Source organism: Corvus cornix, chromosome Z, assembly GCF_000738735.6.
Source record: "Corvus cornix cornix isolate S_Up_H32 chromosome Z, ASM73873v5, whole genome shotgun sequence".
NCBI lineage: Eukaryota > Metazoa > Chordata > Aves > Passeriformes > Corvidae > Corvus > Corvus cornix.
In genome coordinates, this window is record NC_046357.1 from 23,002,504 (window position 1) to 23,023,711 (window position 21,208).

The 21,208-nt window shown below is 37.6% G+C and overlaps 1 protein-coding gene across 1 annotated transcript in view; it reads right to left on the bottom strand.

Moving 5' to 3' along the window:
• The window catches only part of JMY (junction mediating and regulatory protein, p53 cofactor), a 67,420-nt gene that overhangs the window by 21,128 nt on the left and 25,084 nt on the right, over positions 1–21,208 (bottom strand). The window contains 4 exon segments of the mRNA XM_010409625.4: positions 2,324–2,511; positions 5,795–5,960; positions 11,254–11,423; positions 13,267–13,417. Of these exon segments, the coding sequence (XP_010407927.4) occupies positions 2,324–2,511; positions 5,795–5,960; positions 11,254–11,423; positions 13,267–13,417 (675 nt within the window).

Sequence of the window (21,208 nt, forward strand, 5' to 3'; positions counted from 1 at the left end):
AAGGTAAAAAAAAAAAACAAGACAAAAAAACCACCAACAAAAAAGAGGCAAAAACCCATCAATCCACCACCAAAATCTCATCAACCCAATCCAAAACAGAACACCTGTTTAAAAGGCTGTTTTAAGAAACATGCAAGGTCAGGAACACAATCTGAAAAGCATTAAGTACACTCTCATCTCTGTTCAACAACAAATGTTTCTTAATTGACACAGACACAGATTTACCACACAGTATGTGCTTTCCATATTCACCCTCAAAAAGCCACTTTTCTTCACAAAGCATTCCTTCATCACTGCCCTCATTCTCACCATCTAGAGTCTTTTGTACCCCATCTGTATCTTAGTTCTGCATGCTTGACTTAACCTGCAAATGCTTCAGACCAAGAATTCTTTTTTTTCTCCCACTAATACAACTACTCACATCAGGCACCTTAAATAGTGTTCACTAACAATGCTTTGCAGTATCACCAGAAGAGTCATTGAAAATACAAAGGTTGCTTAAGATAAGACAAAGATATGAGTTTTGATTTTAAGGTAATTGCCAGTCAGCTTAGTAGGACTTATGGTACCCAGCAGTAAGAAGAGAAGCTACAAAACGGCCATATTCTTTTCTGCCCAGTAAGTGCCACACAACAGCACACAACAACAGATTCTGCCCTTTATTTTTGTTTAAGTAAAGATCATTGATTTTCCCCTGCAGGTTTAAACACACATTGTTCTACTCTGATTTTTCTAAAAGCTGAAAGCTAAGTATCTCCCTGCAGCACCCAACTGCAGAGAATGCTATGCTCAGCAAAGAAGTAAGACAGCTGGAACTGGTTCTGAGAGTGATGTGATATCCTAGTTCCACGTGGACACACTGTCTCAGGTCATGAAAACAGTATAGCCACAGCTGTCCCAGCACAATGTTGAGAAGATGTAACTACATCACTCCTGCATGCAGACACAGACAAGCAGTGCTACCATACCCAGCTCTGTACCTTGTCACAGTGCACAACCAGGCATGCTGCTACTCCTGCTACAGCCAAAACCAACTCCTTCACCTTAAACAAGGTATCCTATCATAGCATAACCTTGAAACAAATGAGCCACTGAAGATGACTAACTCATTGAACAAATAATAGACATGCTAAAAAATCTCTACTCCTGCTTCAGGGTTTCTTCTTGACCTGTTAACTCCAGTAAGTTAAGCAAAGAACAGCAACCAGGCTGTCGCTTTCAAACAGGTTTGTCTACTTTGTAAGGTGCCAGCAGTTTCTTTTCATATTCAGGAGAAAATATCCTATTATAATGTAGCCTGTGTAAATCAGCAAAACATGACAGATGGTTCTCTTACTTAAAATACTAACAGGTCCAGGCTCCTGATACTTCTTCTCTTTATGAATTCATATAAAACAAACACAATGGCTAAGCAAGCTACTTCACATAATTGGCTAACAGGACACCTTTCTTCTAATAGTTCGTTTGCAGCCTTCTCCATATTGGGTTAACCAGAGACCAGGCAGTGGCTGACAAAATATAAAAAATCCAATATATAAAATGTATCAACAACTTTCCATTTGCTCTGTTACGCTTCAGATTTAGGTATAGAAACATATATATTAATTATGGAGGCAAGACCTGAAGGGTTTACCGTGAATCTGCTAGAACTCCTTACGTGAAAGGGTCATCTTTCACATAAAGGGACATGACTGGGAACACACAACCAAATCGACCACTGATCCTAACCCAGAATGAGGCCTCAACTGACATTTCTGCACAGCCATATAGTACATAGTGTGGGGTGGAACCTATTTTCTAACAAGTATTACAATGGTCTCTCAAATACCTAAATAGCACACCTAGAATTACAAATTAAGAATATAGACTAGATTTCATACAGATCTGCCAAATACAGAGTATCAACAACATGTGACATAAGTTTAAAAGGATGGGGTAAGAGAATGAAAATAGAACTCACTAGTGAGAAAACACGCTTGAAAATTCTCTTCTGCAAATATACACAGAACTACTCTCTGTAAAAACATTCATTCTAGCATGTACTTCCCACATTAAAGTATTCTGATTAGTTAATAGAAATAAGTTTGTTTGTTGACTTCAAAGTAATTAAAGGTTCCTTTAAAGCTAGAAGAAAGGTAAACAGATTCTTAAATGTATCAATTTAATGATACATGCTATTGTATTTAGTATTCTGCAAAACAACTTTTAGCAAACAATAAATATAACCCACAAAAATTCTGGGAAACTAGTATCTGAAAGGAAACCTTCTGAAGTTTTATTATATTTGCTAATTATGTCCAAAATAAAGGCAATTAAACAGTACCTTCTTATTTCTGAGGTAGGCTTTCTTGGCTGAAATACGTCCACGCCTTGCTTCCAGCTGGCGGATTTTCTGTTGTAACTTTTGCAGCTCCTCTTTTTGCAAGTGTACAGATGTTGCCATATCCTCTTTTTCAAGCATGGCTTCCATACTTTCATAAGTGTCATAATACACCACTTCATCTCTCTTCTCTGTTTTAAAGATGTCAGCAATGAAAAAATCGAATCATTAGTTCGTATTTGATTAACATTTTGTTTTCCTCCCACTGAGTTGCAAGATTTAATGCCACAGCCCTTTCAGAGGACTACCAAAAATCAAAAGGTCAGAGGAAAAGCATTAAACAGTAAGGTACTATATGGCTTCGAAGTCTGTATGAGGAACAGAAATTAATTCCAATGAAGCTCAGCCTGCTATTCAGGCAAGCTCAGAGTATTAAAACACAAATGCAATTCTAAATGTATTATGTGTAGTGTAATTTTAACACAATGCCCATGCACGTTTTTGGGTCTCACAAGGGACCCACAGTGTGTACCAATTTTTTCCGGTCTTCAGCATGAAGTTCAGGATAGACAAGACTATCTGAAGTCTTTGGCATGGGATTCTTCCGTTACCACCAGCTGGTAATTTCATGTAAGGAGAATCAGGCAACAGGACACCAAAAACCCTCTCATAGGTTTTTGATGTCCCAGTCACTGCTCCTGGGAGGGAGGGAGGGAAACTTCAAGGCAATCCTTCAAAGCATTACAGGCCTGAAAAGGAGGTAATTACTAATAGTTTTATCAACACTCATGATTTTTAGCTTCCTGAGTGAAGCATTTGGAATAACACTGAGCTCATCTTTGAATGCTGCCTTCTCATCTCTTGCCAAGAAGGAAACAGTGGTGATTATAAATCCTTGAAGAATGTTGGGATGAAGAAGCAGCAAAGACCTCTTGTTCTTTATTCCACTGGCATAGAAAGTAGGATAAATTTGTAATACACCAAGAGGGAAATGCATTACTGCTGTCTGAAACAGGCAGATGCAACTGGCATGTCTATCAAGTATCTATTCCACCAAACTTTCTTCAATTTTATCAACTACTTTCAGAAAGACTGTAATTGCTCCTACTTCAGCTGCTTGATTATTTGGGGACAAGCACAGGGTTTTCCTCAGTACACAGTCCATTTTAAAAGCTGTTGTCACTTCATGTTATATGTGTGTACAGTCTCTGCTGCAGCCAAAATTCTGATTGCCATGCTAATTTTAGCTCAGTAGAACTCATGGCAGAACCAGACAAGAAAGCACAGCAAGACATTCACCTCAAAATAAAAGCTAATAAAAACCACAGTTTCTTTATTTCAGTGCTCGGTTTAAAAAATAAAAACATTGTAAAGCTTCATCAATATGTAAAAACTGCCAAGCCACTAGAACTCCCTTTGAGATATCACTGAGTAAGAAGAAGACTCATGGCTAACAATTATATTTTACTACAGAGTTATAAAATGGGAGAATTTACATGTGAATTTTGCTTTAGAAGACTTTCATGCAAAGTTGAAGACAGAAATCTACGAGTTCATCCACCACAAAACCATTTTAACAAGAATGTACTAGTACTTTTTATGAATAAGATAAAACCCTTGTAAATTCTAACCTAATACAATTATGTTCTGGGAACTTCAATGCAGGTATTTGCTTAATGACAGTGAAAAAACACTAGTGTTGCTCATAATATGGCGATCTATTATCACTTGATCCTTTTCAGATCCTTTGCTGAATTTGCAAAGATGTTCTTCTAGGTCACAACCCAGTGCAGGCAACTCAGATCATGCGTTGAGAACTCTCTGAGCTACCTCTGCAGAACCAAGACAGTCAAAGACTAAAGAAAGAAAAGCAACAGTACCTACTAGGCTTACACACACAAATCTCAAATCATAAAGACGTGCAAAATCAAAAGTCTGTTACGTAACTATCAGTACACTTTAAAAAGAAAGTATAACAGACCATGCTTTTCTTCTGACATCATATGAAACAACACATATTAAAAGATCACTAAATGTTTTAGATGCTTGAATTCAGATTTGGTGCTGAATAGTCTGGAACATATGTAGTCACTTCCGCATCACATTGTTTTTCACATTAATTGTTCTATCCACCTAAGTAAAGCCTGAGAAGGTAGTTTCATGCTTTGAACAAGTCCCTCACATTTAGGAACTATATTTTTCATTTTCTGTCCTATGGGATAGTTTTGGATTTATTATTAAACAACATCTTACAAGTTTAAAACAGCAAAGGAAGCCAGAACAATGAACTGTTTTGTTGCCATGAGGGAAGAACGGGGTGATGGTTTAGCTGACTGGAGGGTTTTATTTTGGATTAGGTTGTGGGTTGATGTTTTTTGAGATTTCTGGAGAAAACATTAATGACAAGTCATAATGACCTATGACGTTTTTACACCTTAGTCTCTGACAGCCCAGAGGTTTTACTATCACTACACCAAAGGATTTTGATATACTTTTCTTCTTGGTCTCCCATTCAGAGGATTTCTTTCAGTTTGTAGCTAAGCAGACCATACCATGTCTTCAGTACCAAAACTACACGTCTGATTTCCCAAGCACAAAATCTATCTACCTCAAAATCACCAACTACTTCTCCACAGAAGCACCCAGTCAAAGCTGCTGCATTTCTGTCAGTCATTTACAAAGTTCCAAATCTTTATGTTCCATACATACTAGTACAGTTGTTTCCATCACCAAGCCATAAAGGCGAAGATTCATGTTACAGTGAGACGAATCTGTGATACCTATGTTTTCTCCTTTTCCAGAGCCAACTCAAAATACAATCAAGCTTCAAATCTCCCTTAGGAGAATTTTCTATCCATAGCAAAATTTGTTATGCAAGGCCTACACACTGAAACAGTAAAACAAAGCTTGCGTAAATACAAACATTAAAGATGGAAGGGTAAAGGATAGAATTGGATTAAAAAATGCTGTATGATTTATGTGTACCGTTTCCACAGTTTCTAAGTACATGAGGTATAGTAGGATAGTCGGTTCTGGAAGCATAAGGTTTGCATTGCTGCTCTGAATCTGAAATAACAATACGAGCTTCAAAGTTTAGCAGAAGGAATCCAATTTGCAGATAGCTTTTGAAAACCAATCACTTTCAAGAAATGAGTAATATCAACATGTAGTTTTAGTCAGACAAGTTCCGCAATTAAGACATTTCCTTCTCTCCAATCTTAGCCCTTCAAAACTTATATAGTTTGAGTATCTTACATGCAAACTTCCAAATACAGGCAAAAAGAACCATAACCAAACTTCTGTATGTGTATGTATATGCCTTATGAACAGGTGTAAATTCTAATTTAACTGTACTTTTGCAGCTCTTCACACGGCAAAGAATCTGTTCTCATTTCATTCCCACAGGCTTCACTGGACTCTTGGGAAGAAAATTATCTTTCACGGATTATGTATTAATTGAAATAAAGAAAGCACCTGACATCAATCTTCTGATGCTTTCAAGCTGTGCTGTCAGCAGCAGCTCTTCACATTTCAAGATCTCGAACTGCACTTCATATAACTGAAGCTGTAGGTCATAGTAATCAGCTTCTAAGTGGTCCAAATGGGCTAAGGCTTCTGTACCACCTTTCAGGCTCTGCATCTAAATAAAAAGAGAAAACAACAAACAAACAAACAAACACCATACAACTCCATGATAATGATGAGCACAAAACCACAGATTTTATGATTACAGTTAGATACTGTCTGGTACAGTAAATGTAACAATTGAACACAACAAGTCCATAAGATAGGTTCTGATCAGCCACACACTAAGATGCCTTTAGTATCAGACATTTTTTTCTACATGGCATTGAAACAAATCCATGGCACTGAATTACACTTTGCGACTGTCAAGTGTCAAGTCATACCGTGCATAATGTGAAACATCTCTCACACTCTTTTACTCTATTACTTTATTCTCTCAAGGTACATAATGAAATTAGAATTCTCCTATCTTCAATCCCAGAAGTCTAAAAGTAGGCATCTAGAAAGCTGCAGTTAAAACTTATTACAGCAGAACTGAGGAAAAAACGTGAAAGGATGTGAAAACAGGGATAAATACATGCACTTATCCTCTTGTAATGACAACTTAGTTGTTCTGTTCTTTCTGGAGTCCTTCACAGGAGAATAAATACACAGATTAAAATACTTATTTCAGTACTCATTTTTATTACATGTTTGAATAAAAGAGTGACAAACAACCGAAGCGAAGTGCAACCATTCTCTTTCATTCAGTCAAACAAGATTTATCTGCTCAATACAGTCAGCCATTCAGACTATATTTAAGAAATAGAAACAGGTAAGGGGATCTTATGTGCGCTCTCAGTTTGGAGGGAATTCATGCACCTCCACAAACTACATGCAGAAGAGTTAGGGCTACATTCAAATTCTCTAACTGCTCAAAGTATGTGTATCTGATAGTTTCTCTCAGATAATGGATGAAAGTACTGGTAAATTTTAATGGAGATTTGTGATCTGTCTACCTTACTATTCAGAAGAAACCTCCAGTTTCATATTACAGTCAGTCAATCACTAAAAAAGGATGTCTATCAAGCAAAAATACAGGACCTAGTCAACTATACATTTAAAAAGTATTTGCTAGTATGTCCTCTACATTATGGTATTATCTTCAAGTTGCAAATCTGAGTCTGTAATGAAGAGCCACACATAGGTTCCTTGAGTTTTACTTGTCACACGTAGTTAAATACGACTATACTAAACTAGAAAAGTAGCTGTACTGAATTAAACCAATCCATTTTACTCAATACCCTGTTTCTGGAAAATGTTAACTGCAAAAATCCAGGTAGATGAAACATAGCACATAGCAGGCAGTGCAGCAATACCTTCCCCAAATGCTTCACAAGCCTCTAGCACAACTTGCAGTACAACTTAAACCACAGTGCTGCCTTTTATACAAAACAGACTTACTGGACTTAATTAATAAATTTGTCCTATCCTTTTTTTTTTTCAAGCATGTATGCTTTCAGCACCTGCATCATTATCTATTGATAGGGATTTCACAGCTCAGTTAAACACAAGTAGTTCTGTATAGTATACTTATTTCCATGTAAGACTGCTAGACAGAAGACCTGTGAATCAATTCTCGTAACCTCTATTTTAAGTTTCTTCTGCTATATTTTGTACTTCCTGTATGCATCTTTTGTATATCAACTATTAGTCTGAAAAGCTCAGTAAGTCCTTAAGGGAACACCATAAACCTTAAAATCATTAATGTATCATGTATATTTTAGAGTCCAGTGTTACACAAAAATGTCTTGTTACGCAGCTTTATTACTCTGCATCCATATTAAGTTACTAATTTGACCAGAACAGTAAATGACATAATGATGGTATATTTGGAGTGAATTAGAGGCTACTTTTCAAGACAAAAGTTCTCTAGAATTCTTCATTTTTTCCATATAAGAGGGATAATGGTCATTGTTCAGGCAGGATATTGGCATTTTTCAAGGGGTTTGGCATTTTTCAAGGATTTCCTCACTGTAAAAATGCAGCAAAATTTGGTGGGTTTGGGGGTGAGGGAAGTGAGTGTGGGAAATGTTTGTTTGCTTTTTAAATTAAGGTAATGTCATTCAAACTTGACCACACCTAAGAACTTCCCTTTTTCCGTAAACTGTGGAATTGACCCAAACCTTCGCAATCTTTTTCTTAAAAACAGATGTTCCCAAATTTAAATCCACAGTCTATATAAAAACTTAAATATTAAGACAATAAAGACACACAGAGATCATCTTCAGAAGTACCAGCTCACCAAGTTATAGCAGCTGAGTATTTTATTCGCTTGCACTGGTGTCTGCCTGATAAAGGACTTGGCAACTGTACCTTAGCCCTACATACAGAATACAGATGCTGTTAGTTATCTGTTCTGTTTTAGGGGTACACCACCACTACATTCAACTTTCAGGTGCAACAGAAGTTGGAAATTAGCATCATGGGCAGATATCCTAGATACATAATAGCACCTCATGAAAAAGTAAAATGAAGACCCTGAATTTCAACGATTTATGTTAAAACTTCATGTAAGATACTAATAATTCAAAACAGTATCATCACTTTTGGGCATATTTCAGCATATTCTGTTAAAAATTTCTCTTCTTAATTGAGAGCAATTCTTATGCATTTTTACCTGATCTGTACCACTAATTTGCTGCATTCTTAGTAGCTCTCAGGCTGATTAACACAGTGAAAGAAACAAGAAGAAATTTAACATGAGAATGGTATGGGAAACATTCTGCAGTCGTGCTGGTTTTGGATGAGGCTGTGTTTTGGATTTGTGCTGAACACAGGGGTTGATAATATAGAGATTTTTTTGTTATTGCTGAGCAGGGCTTACACTGAGCCAAGGCCTTTTCCACTTTTCCTATGGCCACTCTGGCAGGGAAGATGGGAGTGCATGGGAGGTTGGGAAGAGACACGGCCAGGACAGGTGACCCCAACTGACCAAAGGGATATTCCAGACTATGTGACATCATGCCCAGTATATAAAGTGGGGGGAAGAAAGAGGAAGGGAGGGACATTTGGAATGCTGGAGTTTTGTCTTCCCCAGTCACAGTTACCTGTGATGGGGCCCTGCACTCCTGGAGATGGCTGAACACCTGTCTGCCCAGGGGAAGCCACAAATTAATTCCTTGTTTGCTTTGCTCATGTGTGTGGCTTTTACTTTCCCTACTAAACTGGCTTTATCTCACCCACCCATGAGTGTTCTGGCTTTGAACCCTTCCCTGATTCCACTTGTGAGGGAGCAAGTGAGCAGCTACATGGGTCTTGGTTGCTGGCTGGGGTTAAAACACCACAGCGGTGGAACAAAAAACTCAAATGGAGAGCCAAGTTCAATTTCCTATAATGCCACAACTTCCTGCATTAACTAAAGCAAATAATTTAATCTCTACTGTCTTTGTTGTTGCATTCATACCAATCAGAGAATGGATGCATTCACTGAATCATAGAGTGGTTTGGGTTGGAAGGGACTTGAAAGCTCATCTAGTTCCAACCCCCACACCATGGGCAGGGACACATTTCACTAGACCAGGTTGCTCAGAGCTCCATCCAAGTTGGCCTTGAACACTCCTTGGGACGTTGATCCACACCTTCTCTGGGAAACCTGTTCCAGTGTTGCTCCCTCAAAGTAATGAATTTCTTCCTAATACATAATTTAAACCCATCCACTTTCAGTTTAAAGCCATTCCCCCCTCGTCCTACCACAATATGCCCTTGCAAAAAATTTCTTCTTGAAGACTGATGTTCAAAAATCCATAGACAACCTGCTGAACACCACCAGCGTCCTTATAAAAAGTCATAAGGTGGTTTTGCTCTGAATTGTCTTTTTTTTTCAGCTAAAATCCAGATGTATTAATTTCTTGAGCATTTTAGTCTTTTCAAATGAATATCCTGTTTTTATCTTCTAGAATACAGTTGCTAAATGGTTTGCCAGAGGAGGTATTTCAGTCCTACAAGTATTTTCTTTATTAGACTGCCACCACTCTTCGCCAAGACAGGATTCTCAGTCACATTTCTCACATTCAACTTAAGGCTTTTACATTTTCAGAACACAAGATGTGTTTCAGAGCAGAAGCTGGTTGGTCCTCATATCTCCCTATCACTGTATTCAGACCCAGAGCTCTCAATACCTTGTAATACATCACTCCAAAGAAGCATGCCCATTAGCTGTTCCTTACTTCTCTGTCCCCAAAAGCCCCAAATTCACAGCTCAGCACTTTCATCTCAATGTATACTACAACAAACTTTTCCTTTTCCTGCGCAGTTCCTAATACTTCAGCATATCAGAACGAACACTCACTCATCTACCAGACTGAGATCTCATTCAACAAAAATTCACAGGTCCCCTCAGGGAGAAAAATAAGACGTGCTACAAGAAGAAGATGTACAGTTACTCTAAGTAAGTGAACATATTCAATATATTTCCAATTAGTACTACTGGATTGTCTCATCAGCTCTTGGCTAAGGATGACAACAGCCTGACAAACTCAGGTTTTCAGACAACTCTTCATTTTCTAAATCTGAAGAGCATTGAAATGCAGTAAACCTATTTTTGTGCTCTGGGTCTTGCATGTACTCTTCTCTTCCCCAAAGACCAAGCTGTCTTCTACAGAGGCTCCTAAAATAGACACATAGTCTGTCAGCCTTACAAACCTACCAGCCTGTGCAGTGCTAAAGTCGTGAATTCTCTGGATAACCTTTTCATAACAGTGCCATCAGTTTAGTCAAATTTTGCTGAAACGTTTGAAAAGTTCTCTTAAAACAATCATCTAATTGCTAGAACACACGTTAACATTAGTATGACAGAAAGTTCTTTGCACCAAATGTCCATATGATAGCAAAGTTTAAAAGAGAATTTGTAGCATTGTTGCTTTTGAGGAGGTGTCATAAAACTCAATAGATGTGGACTTTTTCCTACTAAGGCATTTAAATGTAGTTTCATGCATGAACTCTCTCCTCAGGAAAACTGTAGCTAGTACAGTCCTCTCTGGAAGACTGCCTTAGTAACTAAGGTAAGCAGAGAAAGAGAGTGCAACACAACCCTCCAGCTACCCATGTATTTAGTAAGGGTCAGACACCTTCCATCTGGAATGTCAGAGCTATTCTGAAAAGGTGGTCATGCCTCTGAGAGCTAAACTGCAGAGCTTATGCAGCAGCAGATTTCTGTCCCATCCCTTTTCTTCATTTTACTCATCCCACTGGACAGCTGTAAACATCAACAGTAAAAACTGCCTTTCTGGTTGACTAACCAGGAAAAGGTGAACAGAAAACATACGTAAGTGGCACAAAACTCACCACACCTACATTGCAACATCATTTGTCTAGCACTGCTTCTTTATGCATACTTTAATTTTCTACTTACTGGCATGAAAACTTACCTCCTCTTTCAGCGCATGTTTTTTCTGCTCCAAACATATTTCTTTAGCACGCATCAACTGCAAAGTCTCCTTAGAAACCGCATACTGAAGCTTTTCCATACGTTCCACTGCTGCTGCCCATGCTGCCTTACCAAATTTTTTCTGGTCTGCTCGCATTCGATCATACACCGCTGCAAAGGAAAAAAAAAGGCAGGCATCTTACTAGTCTACTCTTTAGACAACTAGTGACCCTACTGCAAAGAAAATGCACACATTTGTACTTAATAAAAATCTCATTAATGCAAACATTTGGTCTTAAACTGCATCCCAAATTTTCCCCACTTCTGTAAGCACCAATTATCAGCTACTAAAGTCTACAGCTTACCTTAATAACATTTATAGTACAGTCATAAATTTAAATAAATCTGAAGAGTGAAAAAAATGACAATTTAAAACAAAAATTTCAGCTTAACTTCAAGTGGAATTCTGTAAAAACACTGCATTAAATTAAAATAACATCTACCTATTACCTCAAAACCCAGGAGTCCCTTGCCTGATTCATATTTACTATTCTTGGGTCCCAGATAACATCTAGGCTGACCCACACAAGATTTTCACCATTGTTAATACATAGATCACACGATACTGTACTTAGCTTTGCAAAGCAAATGCCACAAAAGTAATGGAATCAAAGGGGTGGCATTCAGTCACCACATGCTATTACATGCTGTTCTTAGGTAATAAGAAATACCTTTATGTTCTCATGTGTTTTTCCTCTGCCATCTGTTAGTATCTGGGTATGTAAGCCTACCCTGCTATCAGCAGGAGGCCAAGAAAAACCCCAAACATAGAAACCAGGCAAATAACCTGTATATTAAAGGTCTGTGGCTGTAATCAGCCTTCTGGCATGTCACTTTCCACTGCTCTTCCCCCAAATCCTGACTGCTATACATAAAAAAAGCATGTGAACAAAAACAAGTGAGTATCTATGAATATGCATTATCAACTAGTAATGTATCTTATCAGATGCCTTTCTTATATTAGAAAAGGAGGGAAGCTGATTAGTGCATTTAGAATTTGCTCTAATTAAATTTATTCCAACATGCTTTAACCTATCAAGTCACCCTTTCAGAACAAGGTGAAATTTCACGTTCTTTTTAACTTGGGTTGTCACTGAAAAGAGTAAATTTGCAGTGCCTGCTTCTCTAGAGTCAGATGTAGCAGTCATGTACAGAGATAACAGGAAATCTACTAGTCAAAAAAGGATTTCTTCTACATCTCATTTATCTGTTTGCACAATCAGTCACCAAGGCAAAAAAAGAAACAGGGACCTACAGTCAGGCAGGAGAGGACAGCAGTACAAACTTTTTCAGTGAACTAAAAAAGGCCTGTTTGCCCTATTAAACTGGTTATTTAAGTTAAAATGGTACAAGGATGGGAGCACAGATGTACATGCCAAGTTATTTGACCTCTCTTTACTGCACCAACTTCTTAGTAAAACCATCACATTTTTCAAACACAGAAAAGCCAACGTTATATCCACGAAGGCTTCTGAACAACAGAGCAGCTTTCACTGAGTAGTTAAACTGAGCAGTTGCTTAATATTTAGAGCTAGGAAAAAAATTACTGAAAGGCAAGGGAGAATAGAAAAGGAAATTAACTGAAAGACAATTAAAACTTACTATGGGGGTCTGCCATATCTAATACAGAAAACAGAATCCACCAGGGACTCTATGCTTCCTAAATCCTTTGCAAATACATAGTACCGCTAACACAATTACAGTGAGAAAGTGACTATAAAACTTCTGCTTAAAATTTCTATTCTGTTCACCTCTGATGATGATCTGAAAAGGTTTATAGGTGAAAGACTCAAATAGACACAGAAGAAAAAGCAAACAGGAATGACAACTGCATTTTTCTCATGAAGGATTGATGAAAAAAATAACTATTGTAAAAATAGTACAATGCAGAACATGGTAAACATTAAATAATTTAATTTTTTATGTGATGGACAGGATGGCAGAAAATAACTACCTTTTTGTGTTTTAGCTGTTATTTCAAAATATTTAACTGTAAGATCTTGAATAGAAAGCACAGCCATGTGGGCTTTTTTCTGCCAATCAGCATCTTCTTTTTGCAGACTCTCAATTCTTCTGGGGCCTAGGTAGTCATTCTCTATTGAGATCTGAAAATAAATCAGCCCATAATTAAAAACACAATTAGTTGCAGCTATTCTGCCAACAGCAAACAGTTTCAGGGATAACAAAGAAAGTTAAAGAAAAAGGAGATAAAACTACCACCACAGTTTCTATTCAACAGCAAAAAACTTTTCAGAAGCACTCCCTCCTCTTGAAAAAGTACATCCACCTTTCATAACTATTCTTCTTACTGGAAGCATAAAACCCACATATGTAAGTTTGATTTGTCAGCATCTTTTCATTATGTATCTTACTACCTGCAGATAACAAGCATGCTTCATCCAGGCTTTATTCCAGCCTGGACTATTTCATTCTGAAGTAAATAAATGCTCTTCAATCAGAATGAAGCTGGAAACCAGAGTTGTGTTTGGGGTAGTGGTAAGTGATCACCAGTATTTTACAAGTTTTTTCTTTGTTATAGATGACTTAAAAAAAATATGTTTTCCTCGTGCCTAGGAGCTCAAACATCCTGTCATTGTCAAGATCAAGGCAATTTTTTTCTGAGGTGACAACAGTCTGAAGACAGTAAAAGACCTGGAGTTTGTTTTAAAATTAATAAAAACATAGCTTTCTCTCCCAAAGCAAAGAATTTTTACACACGTCACACTACAACAACAAACTACATATTTTATATCTTCATTAAAAATTTAAGCCTGTCATGTAATACCAAAGCATTAATTTTGAATATTTTCCCTATCTATCAGTCAAGAAGTCACCTTAATATTATAGACAAAACTTTCCAAAACCAGAAGTGCTCATAACCTTTTATGGCCCCAAATATTTCAGCCTGAAGTTCTAATGCCTCAAGTATTAATATTGATTTCACAAAGCTCCAATTTGGTCTAAAAGAGCCACTCCACTCTACAGTTCGATTGCAAATGAAAGATTTTTAAGTGACTGTTCAGGACCTACTTCTGCATATTCACTTGTCCCATCTCTTAAAGGGATGATTTTTACAAGTAAAAACAAATAGATGCCTTCTAAATACTTGTGCATTTCTTGAAAAACATTTAGAGTACATTAATAAGATATTTGAATCTACTCCTTATGTATTTCCAAAACTCTTAGAAAGGCAACAGATGAAGTATAATGTGGACAAGGGGTAAGTGAATAACACTTTTACTAGACAGACTGTAACATGTCATTCTATGGAACGTGTATGTACCATGTTTCCCATAGGCATGAGTGGACAGACTGGTTTCTAAATAAATACTGAACTGTATATATATATACACACACACACACCAGTTAAATTAATGCTTTCCATTTACACAGAACTCTGAAACAGCAAATTCAACACAGTTAAAAGTCTTCCTCCTCTGCTCCTTGGTAGAGATGAGGTAACTTGACACTGAATTGACACAGGATCACTGAGTAATGTGAGTAACATTCTTATTAGGCCTGAGTTCTAGGAGAGTAAGCCTCAAAGTACCATTTTTTCACAAAGTTTTATCTGCCAAAACATTATTTACACATGGCGCAAGCTAGAGACTTTTATGATTGCATAATACAATTGTATCTTTGTTCCCTAGGTCAAGTACTTACAAGTAACAAAAAAGGGAAGCAGCTTTTCATTATCCACAACCCTAAGTATATCATCCATATACCATCATTCACACTAAAGGTACTCATATAATAACACACAGAAAATCCATGAAGCCTTGGCTTTAGCAATTGCATGAACAGGAACAGATCAACAACTTGCCTTAAGGCTGCAGGGACAGTGGCATGCTTAACAGAAGTGTGAAAGCAGCCCCAGAAAAATAAAAAGGATAGAAGCATTTCCCTAATGCTGCTTGACCTACCCTCATGCGCAGCCCACACCTACACATCTAGCCAGATAGTCAAACTCTATGCGTGGTTCTTAAGTGTTGTGAAGTGCAATCAAAAAACCAAAGATACCACTAATGTTCATGTTCGGACTTTGCATTCTGCAGCTTGCCTAAGGGACACACATACAACGTTAACTTTCTGGCTCTGAAGCCATGAAATAATGGAGGATGGATGTTCTGGTTTTGGCTGGATTAATATTCTTCATATTAGCTGGTATGGGCTCTGTTTTGGAATTGTGCTGCAAACAGTCTTAGCAATACAAAAATATTTTAGCTATTGCTAATCAGGGCTGACACAGAGCCAAGCCTTTTTCTGCTTCTCACCCCACTCCACTAGTGAGGAGACTGGGGGTGTCACAAGAAGGTGGAAGGAGACACAGCTGAGAAAGCTGACCCCAACTGACCAACAGAGACATTCCATACCATAGAGCACTGTGCTCAGCAATAAAGCTGGGGGAAGTGGGGAATGTTTAGAGTGACAGGTGTTTGTCTTTCAAAGTTACTGTTACCCTGCTCTCTTGGAGATGGCTGCCCATGGGAGTCAGTGAATGAATTCCCTGTTTTGCTTTGCTTCATGTGCACAGCTTTTTCTTTGCCGATTAAACTGTTGTTATCTCAACTCATGAATTTTCTCAGTTTTACCGTTCTGATTTTCCTCGCCCCCACTCCACTGAGCTGGAGCGAGCAAGCAGCCATGTGGGGCTTAGATGATGGTCACTGTAAACTGTGACAAGGAATGAGGCTCTCACTGTTATAAAGGGAGCATCCAATCTACAGGTAAAGACACAATCTAAGTGCCAGTGGGGAACAGTCTCTGACAGGTGAAAAATCCTACTTGCTTTCTAAATAAAGTTGAATAGCTATAATCTAAGGATGAACCTTAAACTGAAAAGCTTGTTCCCTTCACTTCTGAAGCTGTTGGACCAGAGTACCACAGCCACAACCTCTCCACAGCTATGCTAGCCTGAGAACTGAGGTTCAAGGTGACAAATTCAGAATGAGAAAGCTCAAGAACAAGCGAGAGCTGCAAACGCTCAGAAGAGCCAAGCTTCCAGGCTAGAGTAAGAACCCTCAGTCACAGAGATCTTTGATACTCTTTGGATACACGACAGACAGGATGTAATTTTGGGAAAAGTAGACTTCTCAGAAGGAGACTCCAGAATGGTATTCAATGAATAGAGTCTGCACTGCCTCCTTGAAGACAGCTCCCACCTGTGTTTCTATTAGGTCAATGACTTTTGGAGTGGCAGCAAACTTTAAGAGTGGTGCCTCAGGTCTGGCTGTCTTCTGCTCCCTGCTTCCCACTGCAGGCTTGTGATGTTCCTGCACAAGCTTGCTTTACTGGGTTCACCTGACATACACGCCCTGTGGTCTCTGAGAGCCACTCCATTCACCTGAAGGTGCTCCAATGCTCCCTGTGGATAAAACCAGTCTCTTCCCATCCAGCCAGTTCATTCCACCTGATCCAATTTCTCCATCAAGAAATTAAAAATGAAAAATAGTTATTTAAAAAAAACCCACAAAAAACCATAGCGTAAATGAAAATACTGATTGCAACCTTTCCAAAGGTAATTACAGTCATTCTTTATAAACAAAACTGAATAACTATGACAAACTGGAAGATAGAGGGCATACAAAAAGCCACTTCTGGCGATGGACATGGCACACTTTGGGAAAACTTATTAAAAGGAGATAGCCACATTGTGAGTGCAAATACAGACCAGCACCAACCACTTAAGAGAAGAATTACCAGTTTTCAAGTGCAACCTACCTAGAGAATTATTACAACCTACTGGTCATTAATTAAATGTATGCTTGTCATCCTTTCAGGGCAGGACAGACAATCCCCAGAGAAAAACAGAGATTAACAACTGAGACACAGGGGTAAAATATATATGGTCCCCCTTGCCAAATGGCTGTCTGGGAATTATATTCCAGTCCAATAAAGTGCCAGCAGAACAAATCTATACAAATATATTAAATCCTAATATTCAATTTAAATTATATAATTGGGGTACATTTATATAGAAGATAGAAATTATTTACAGCATATGTTATCACAGGAACTACAAAGCAAGCCCATGGGGGAAAAAAAGGCAGTTTAAGTGAAGACCACAGCTGTAACAGGAGGAAAAGCTGGGGAGTAAAGATAAGGAACATGCCTCTGCAGCTTATGAAAAGGCAGGTTTCCTCCTCACCTACAAACACCTTCATGACAGAAGTGACCACTCCCTCAATTTATCCTACCTAAGAATTTAGAAAGGAAAAGGGAGTAACACGTGGACCATTAAATATCAACATGAACAGGCTCATGAGTTTTGAAGACTTTGTTTACTATATTCTCTTCAGTAATTAATCACCTTGATGTGAGACAATAACTCTCATTATGGAATTAATGGAAGCTCTTACGTGCTTCTGCGTTCCATTACTGTTTGCAATACATGCATAACCTGCTTATGCTTTATTTTGCTCACCTTTATGATGCAAGCATCTTCAGTTTTTATAGCTCATAGAAGAGGAGATGTCATTTTAGAGACTAAGCAAATAATTTTTAATTACTATTGTCCATGCTAGATATGACTAAAAGAAGGCAACAAAGAATTGAAATGGACAGAGTGAGCAAGGAATAACCAAAAAGTGCTGTCATCTAATGACATTTCTTGTAAACCTGTGTATCTGCTTTTGATTTAATAAAAATTTTAGTTAAAAATTAAGTAACTGTAATGTAGTTGAAGTTTCTTCCCAACCTAAAAGGCTTTTCAATTACCTAACATTTTACAAAGTGAGCTTTTGGTCTGGAATTGCACATTTGGACTCAAAAGTTTTGAAGAAAGCCTGGTCTAACAGAAAAACATCTCACAACTAGATCAGAAGCCAAATCCACAGTTTCTCTTCTACTCATCACTTTCTCATTAAAACATTCCAGCTATTCTTCCTTTAAAAGCCCTAGATTATCCTTGAGAGGAATCTAAGGTTCACAGTAAAATTCACTGTGATTTTTTTCCCCCGCTGATGCCACTTGCTTTTGTAGGCTTTCATGTTTTACAAGTTTTACTTCAAATGATGCTTTGAAGCTAAGAAAATTATGACAGCTTTCACAAAAGTGGTTGTCGCAAAATACACAAGAAAGGATAGAAAGTGCAGAAGCCATTAACTTTAACACATCACACAAACACCTATTTTCATCAGCTATTGCTTCAGACTAATGGAACACAAAAGAACACATTTCAAAACTGTATTGATATGTTTCTGAAGGAGAACAAATGAATTCTTCAGAGAAAACAAACGGAAAGGAGGTTCCTAAACTAGCCTGTAAACAAATGAGAATGGATCAACAGAGGCAACGCTGTACTGGAAACATCCTTCTCTGGAACAGTTTGCAAATTGTAGAGTTTTGAAGAGAGTAAAGTAAGCTTATTGTGAGAAAATCTGACAAATAGGCCTGAAACTATGGGATACACATATATTATACGTCTACTAAGTGAAGGTCTAAAAAGAACTTTCCACGTTCTTTTCTGGAGAATGGACAAGACTGACAGAAAAAACGACTTGGCCCAGGCCATGTAATAACTTAGGCAGGGATGTGTCACATCTCTCCAGCTCCCTTTGTTATCCTTCTCTTAGATGGATTTGTAATAGGCAGAAAAGGAGAAAAATGTGAGCTGTAACAGCAGGTCAGTTAACTGTAAGAACAAAAAAAGGAGTAAGTTGAGTGACTAGTGCTGATGCCTTTTCCTGGTCTTAAAATCAAGAGTCATGCATGGTTAGAAGGGGAAAAGGGATTGTACCTTGGTATTTATTTTAAGGATCCTCAGGTGCACACCTCCAGGTCATATGCATCGATATGCACCCCACAAAAAAAAATGCCTCCCCCCTGAAGATCAGGTATAACATTATAGGTCTTACTAATTAGCATATCTATCAAAGATTCCCCAATGAGAGAGGCTCGAGTGAGACCCCCTCCCCAAGGAACCTTCCCCTGGATGGTTCTATCTTAGTTTACAGAATGTGTTCTGGAGAGGACCTTGGGGTTTGGGGAACACTGATCCCTGGCTACAAAGCTTCTAAAATGTTTAGTCTCTCAGCTTGACAAACAAGTCCAAGAATGTAGGCAAAAAGCACTAAGAATACAGAAGTTGTAAAAAAGGTATAACAGGGGTATAAAAGAAAAGGCAAGAAATCTTCATGGCATCAGTGCAGATGACAGTGGCAAAACACAAAATAGAATATATGTAAAAACATGTTTCAGATCAAAGGCTCAGCTATCTTCATTCTCCAGGAGGTCAAACAAGCAATTCCAACCACAGCCTGCTAGACATAGTAGCCAGAAACCATGCATTCCAGCTTCATCTGGTCAGAGACTTCTCCAAATTAGTCTTACATTTTTGTTGTTGTTTTTAATTTAACTGTGCTCCCAGCTATTAACACAAACCCAGCACTATTTCCCCAAATATGTTATAATTCTATACATACACCCCTAAATATATTAAGTGAAAGCACTCAGCTTTAAGAAGGGCGATACAGTTTTCCTATTTTTATCCTAAGGAATACAGACACAGACTTCAATACATAAAAACTAATTTAGTTTGCATGGTCTAGATTCCTCAAAATACCTGACACCTGGGACTAAAAACACAGGAGTTTTGATTATCTTCAAACATCGGAGAACAACATACACAATTCAGTCAAGACCGTAAAGGAAGCAACAAACTGAAAGGAAACAAGATGTTAGGACATACAGAAAGAAGACTGAATAATAATGTCATTGTACTGAGAAGTGCAGTGGTGAATGTTTTTTCCAGAACTATGGAGAATGCTGAAAAACTAAGAAGTAGTCAGAAGAGAAAAATCATAGAAGATATAGGTTATGGCAAGCATAAGAGGAGACTGGGTTTATTTAACTGGTGTTTTTCGCCAGACACGTAAGAATTTATGTAAAGAGTGTTAGAAACACTAAGTTACAGTATTTTATATTGGCAATCAACAGAATTAAGGCTAAACAGTGTACCCTGCACTACGCCTTCCTTATTTATTCATCTGTATATCATAAAACCTTTATATACATTTCAGCTTCATTGACTGAATCCTAGACTAAAAGAGAATTCACCTTCAAAAAGGAAGTTTTTATGTTTTAAAAACTGTATTTTTAAGAAGACATATTCTACCAGGTATTTGAAAATGTTGTTTAAGCCAAGTAAACTCAAAGGCTAAGGCAAGTGGGCTTGAGTGTTTCCTGACATTCTAGATTCTGTTTGTGCATGAAAGTGATTGGATGGCTTTTTAAAGTATCTGTTAAAAAATCTGTAATTTATACAACAGAAAAAATGTTAAGTATACCTATCAAGAGTTCATCAAAATAAGGTTGACAATTTTTATGTACAGATATACTGAAAAAAGAAAAATAATGACACAAGTATTAGCCAGAAGAAATCAGATTAAAGGCATAAATAACCACGAACATGTATACTGAAAATAACTGTAACAACTAGTAAATAAAGCCCTGTAAGTTTCAGTATGAAGTTAGCAAATATGATGAAAGCTTACAAAAGGTTTTTTTCAGAGCATTATTGGAAAAAAGAAGTACTAAAAAGTATTAGATTTCAAACTATTTAGAGATATAGGTAAAAAATCTTTTGGCAAAATTTAGCCTCTCAGCAAGTTTTTCAGCCTCTGAAGGCCTTCAGTCCCTTTCCTTGACCTCCACAGTCTGAATAACATTGCATCAAAGTCTCCTCCTTTTTTCTCTTTCCTTATCTCCAACACTGCAAAGGAAAGAAAAAAAACATACATTTCTAGGTTTCACCCTCCTTGTCTCTAATCCTCAGGGACACGTAATTTAGAATTTTCTGCATGTTTACCAGCCTTTCAAAGTTCCATCAAGATGCCTTTTTGAATGGATACACTGATTTCACATTTTTCTGCACTATTTCCTCCATTACTAGCACT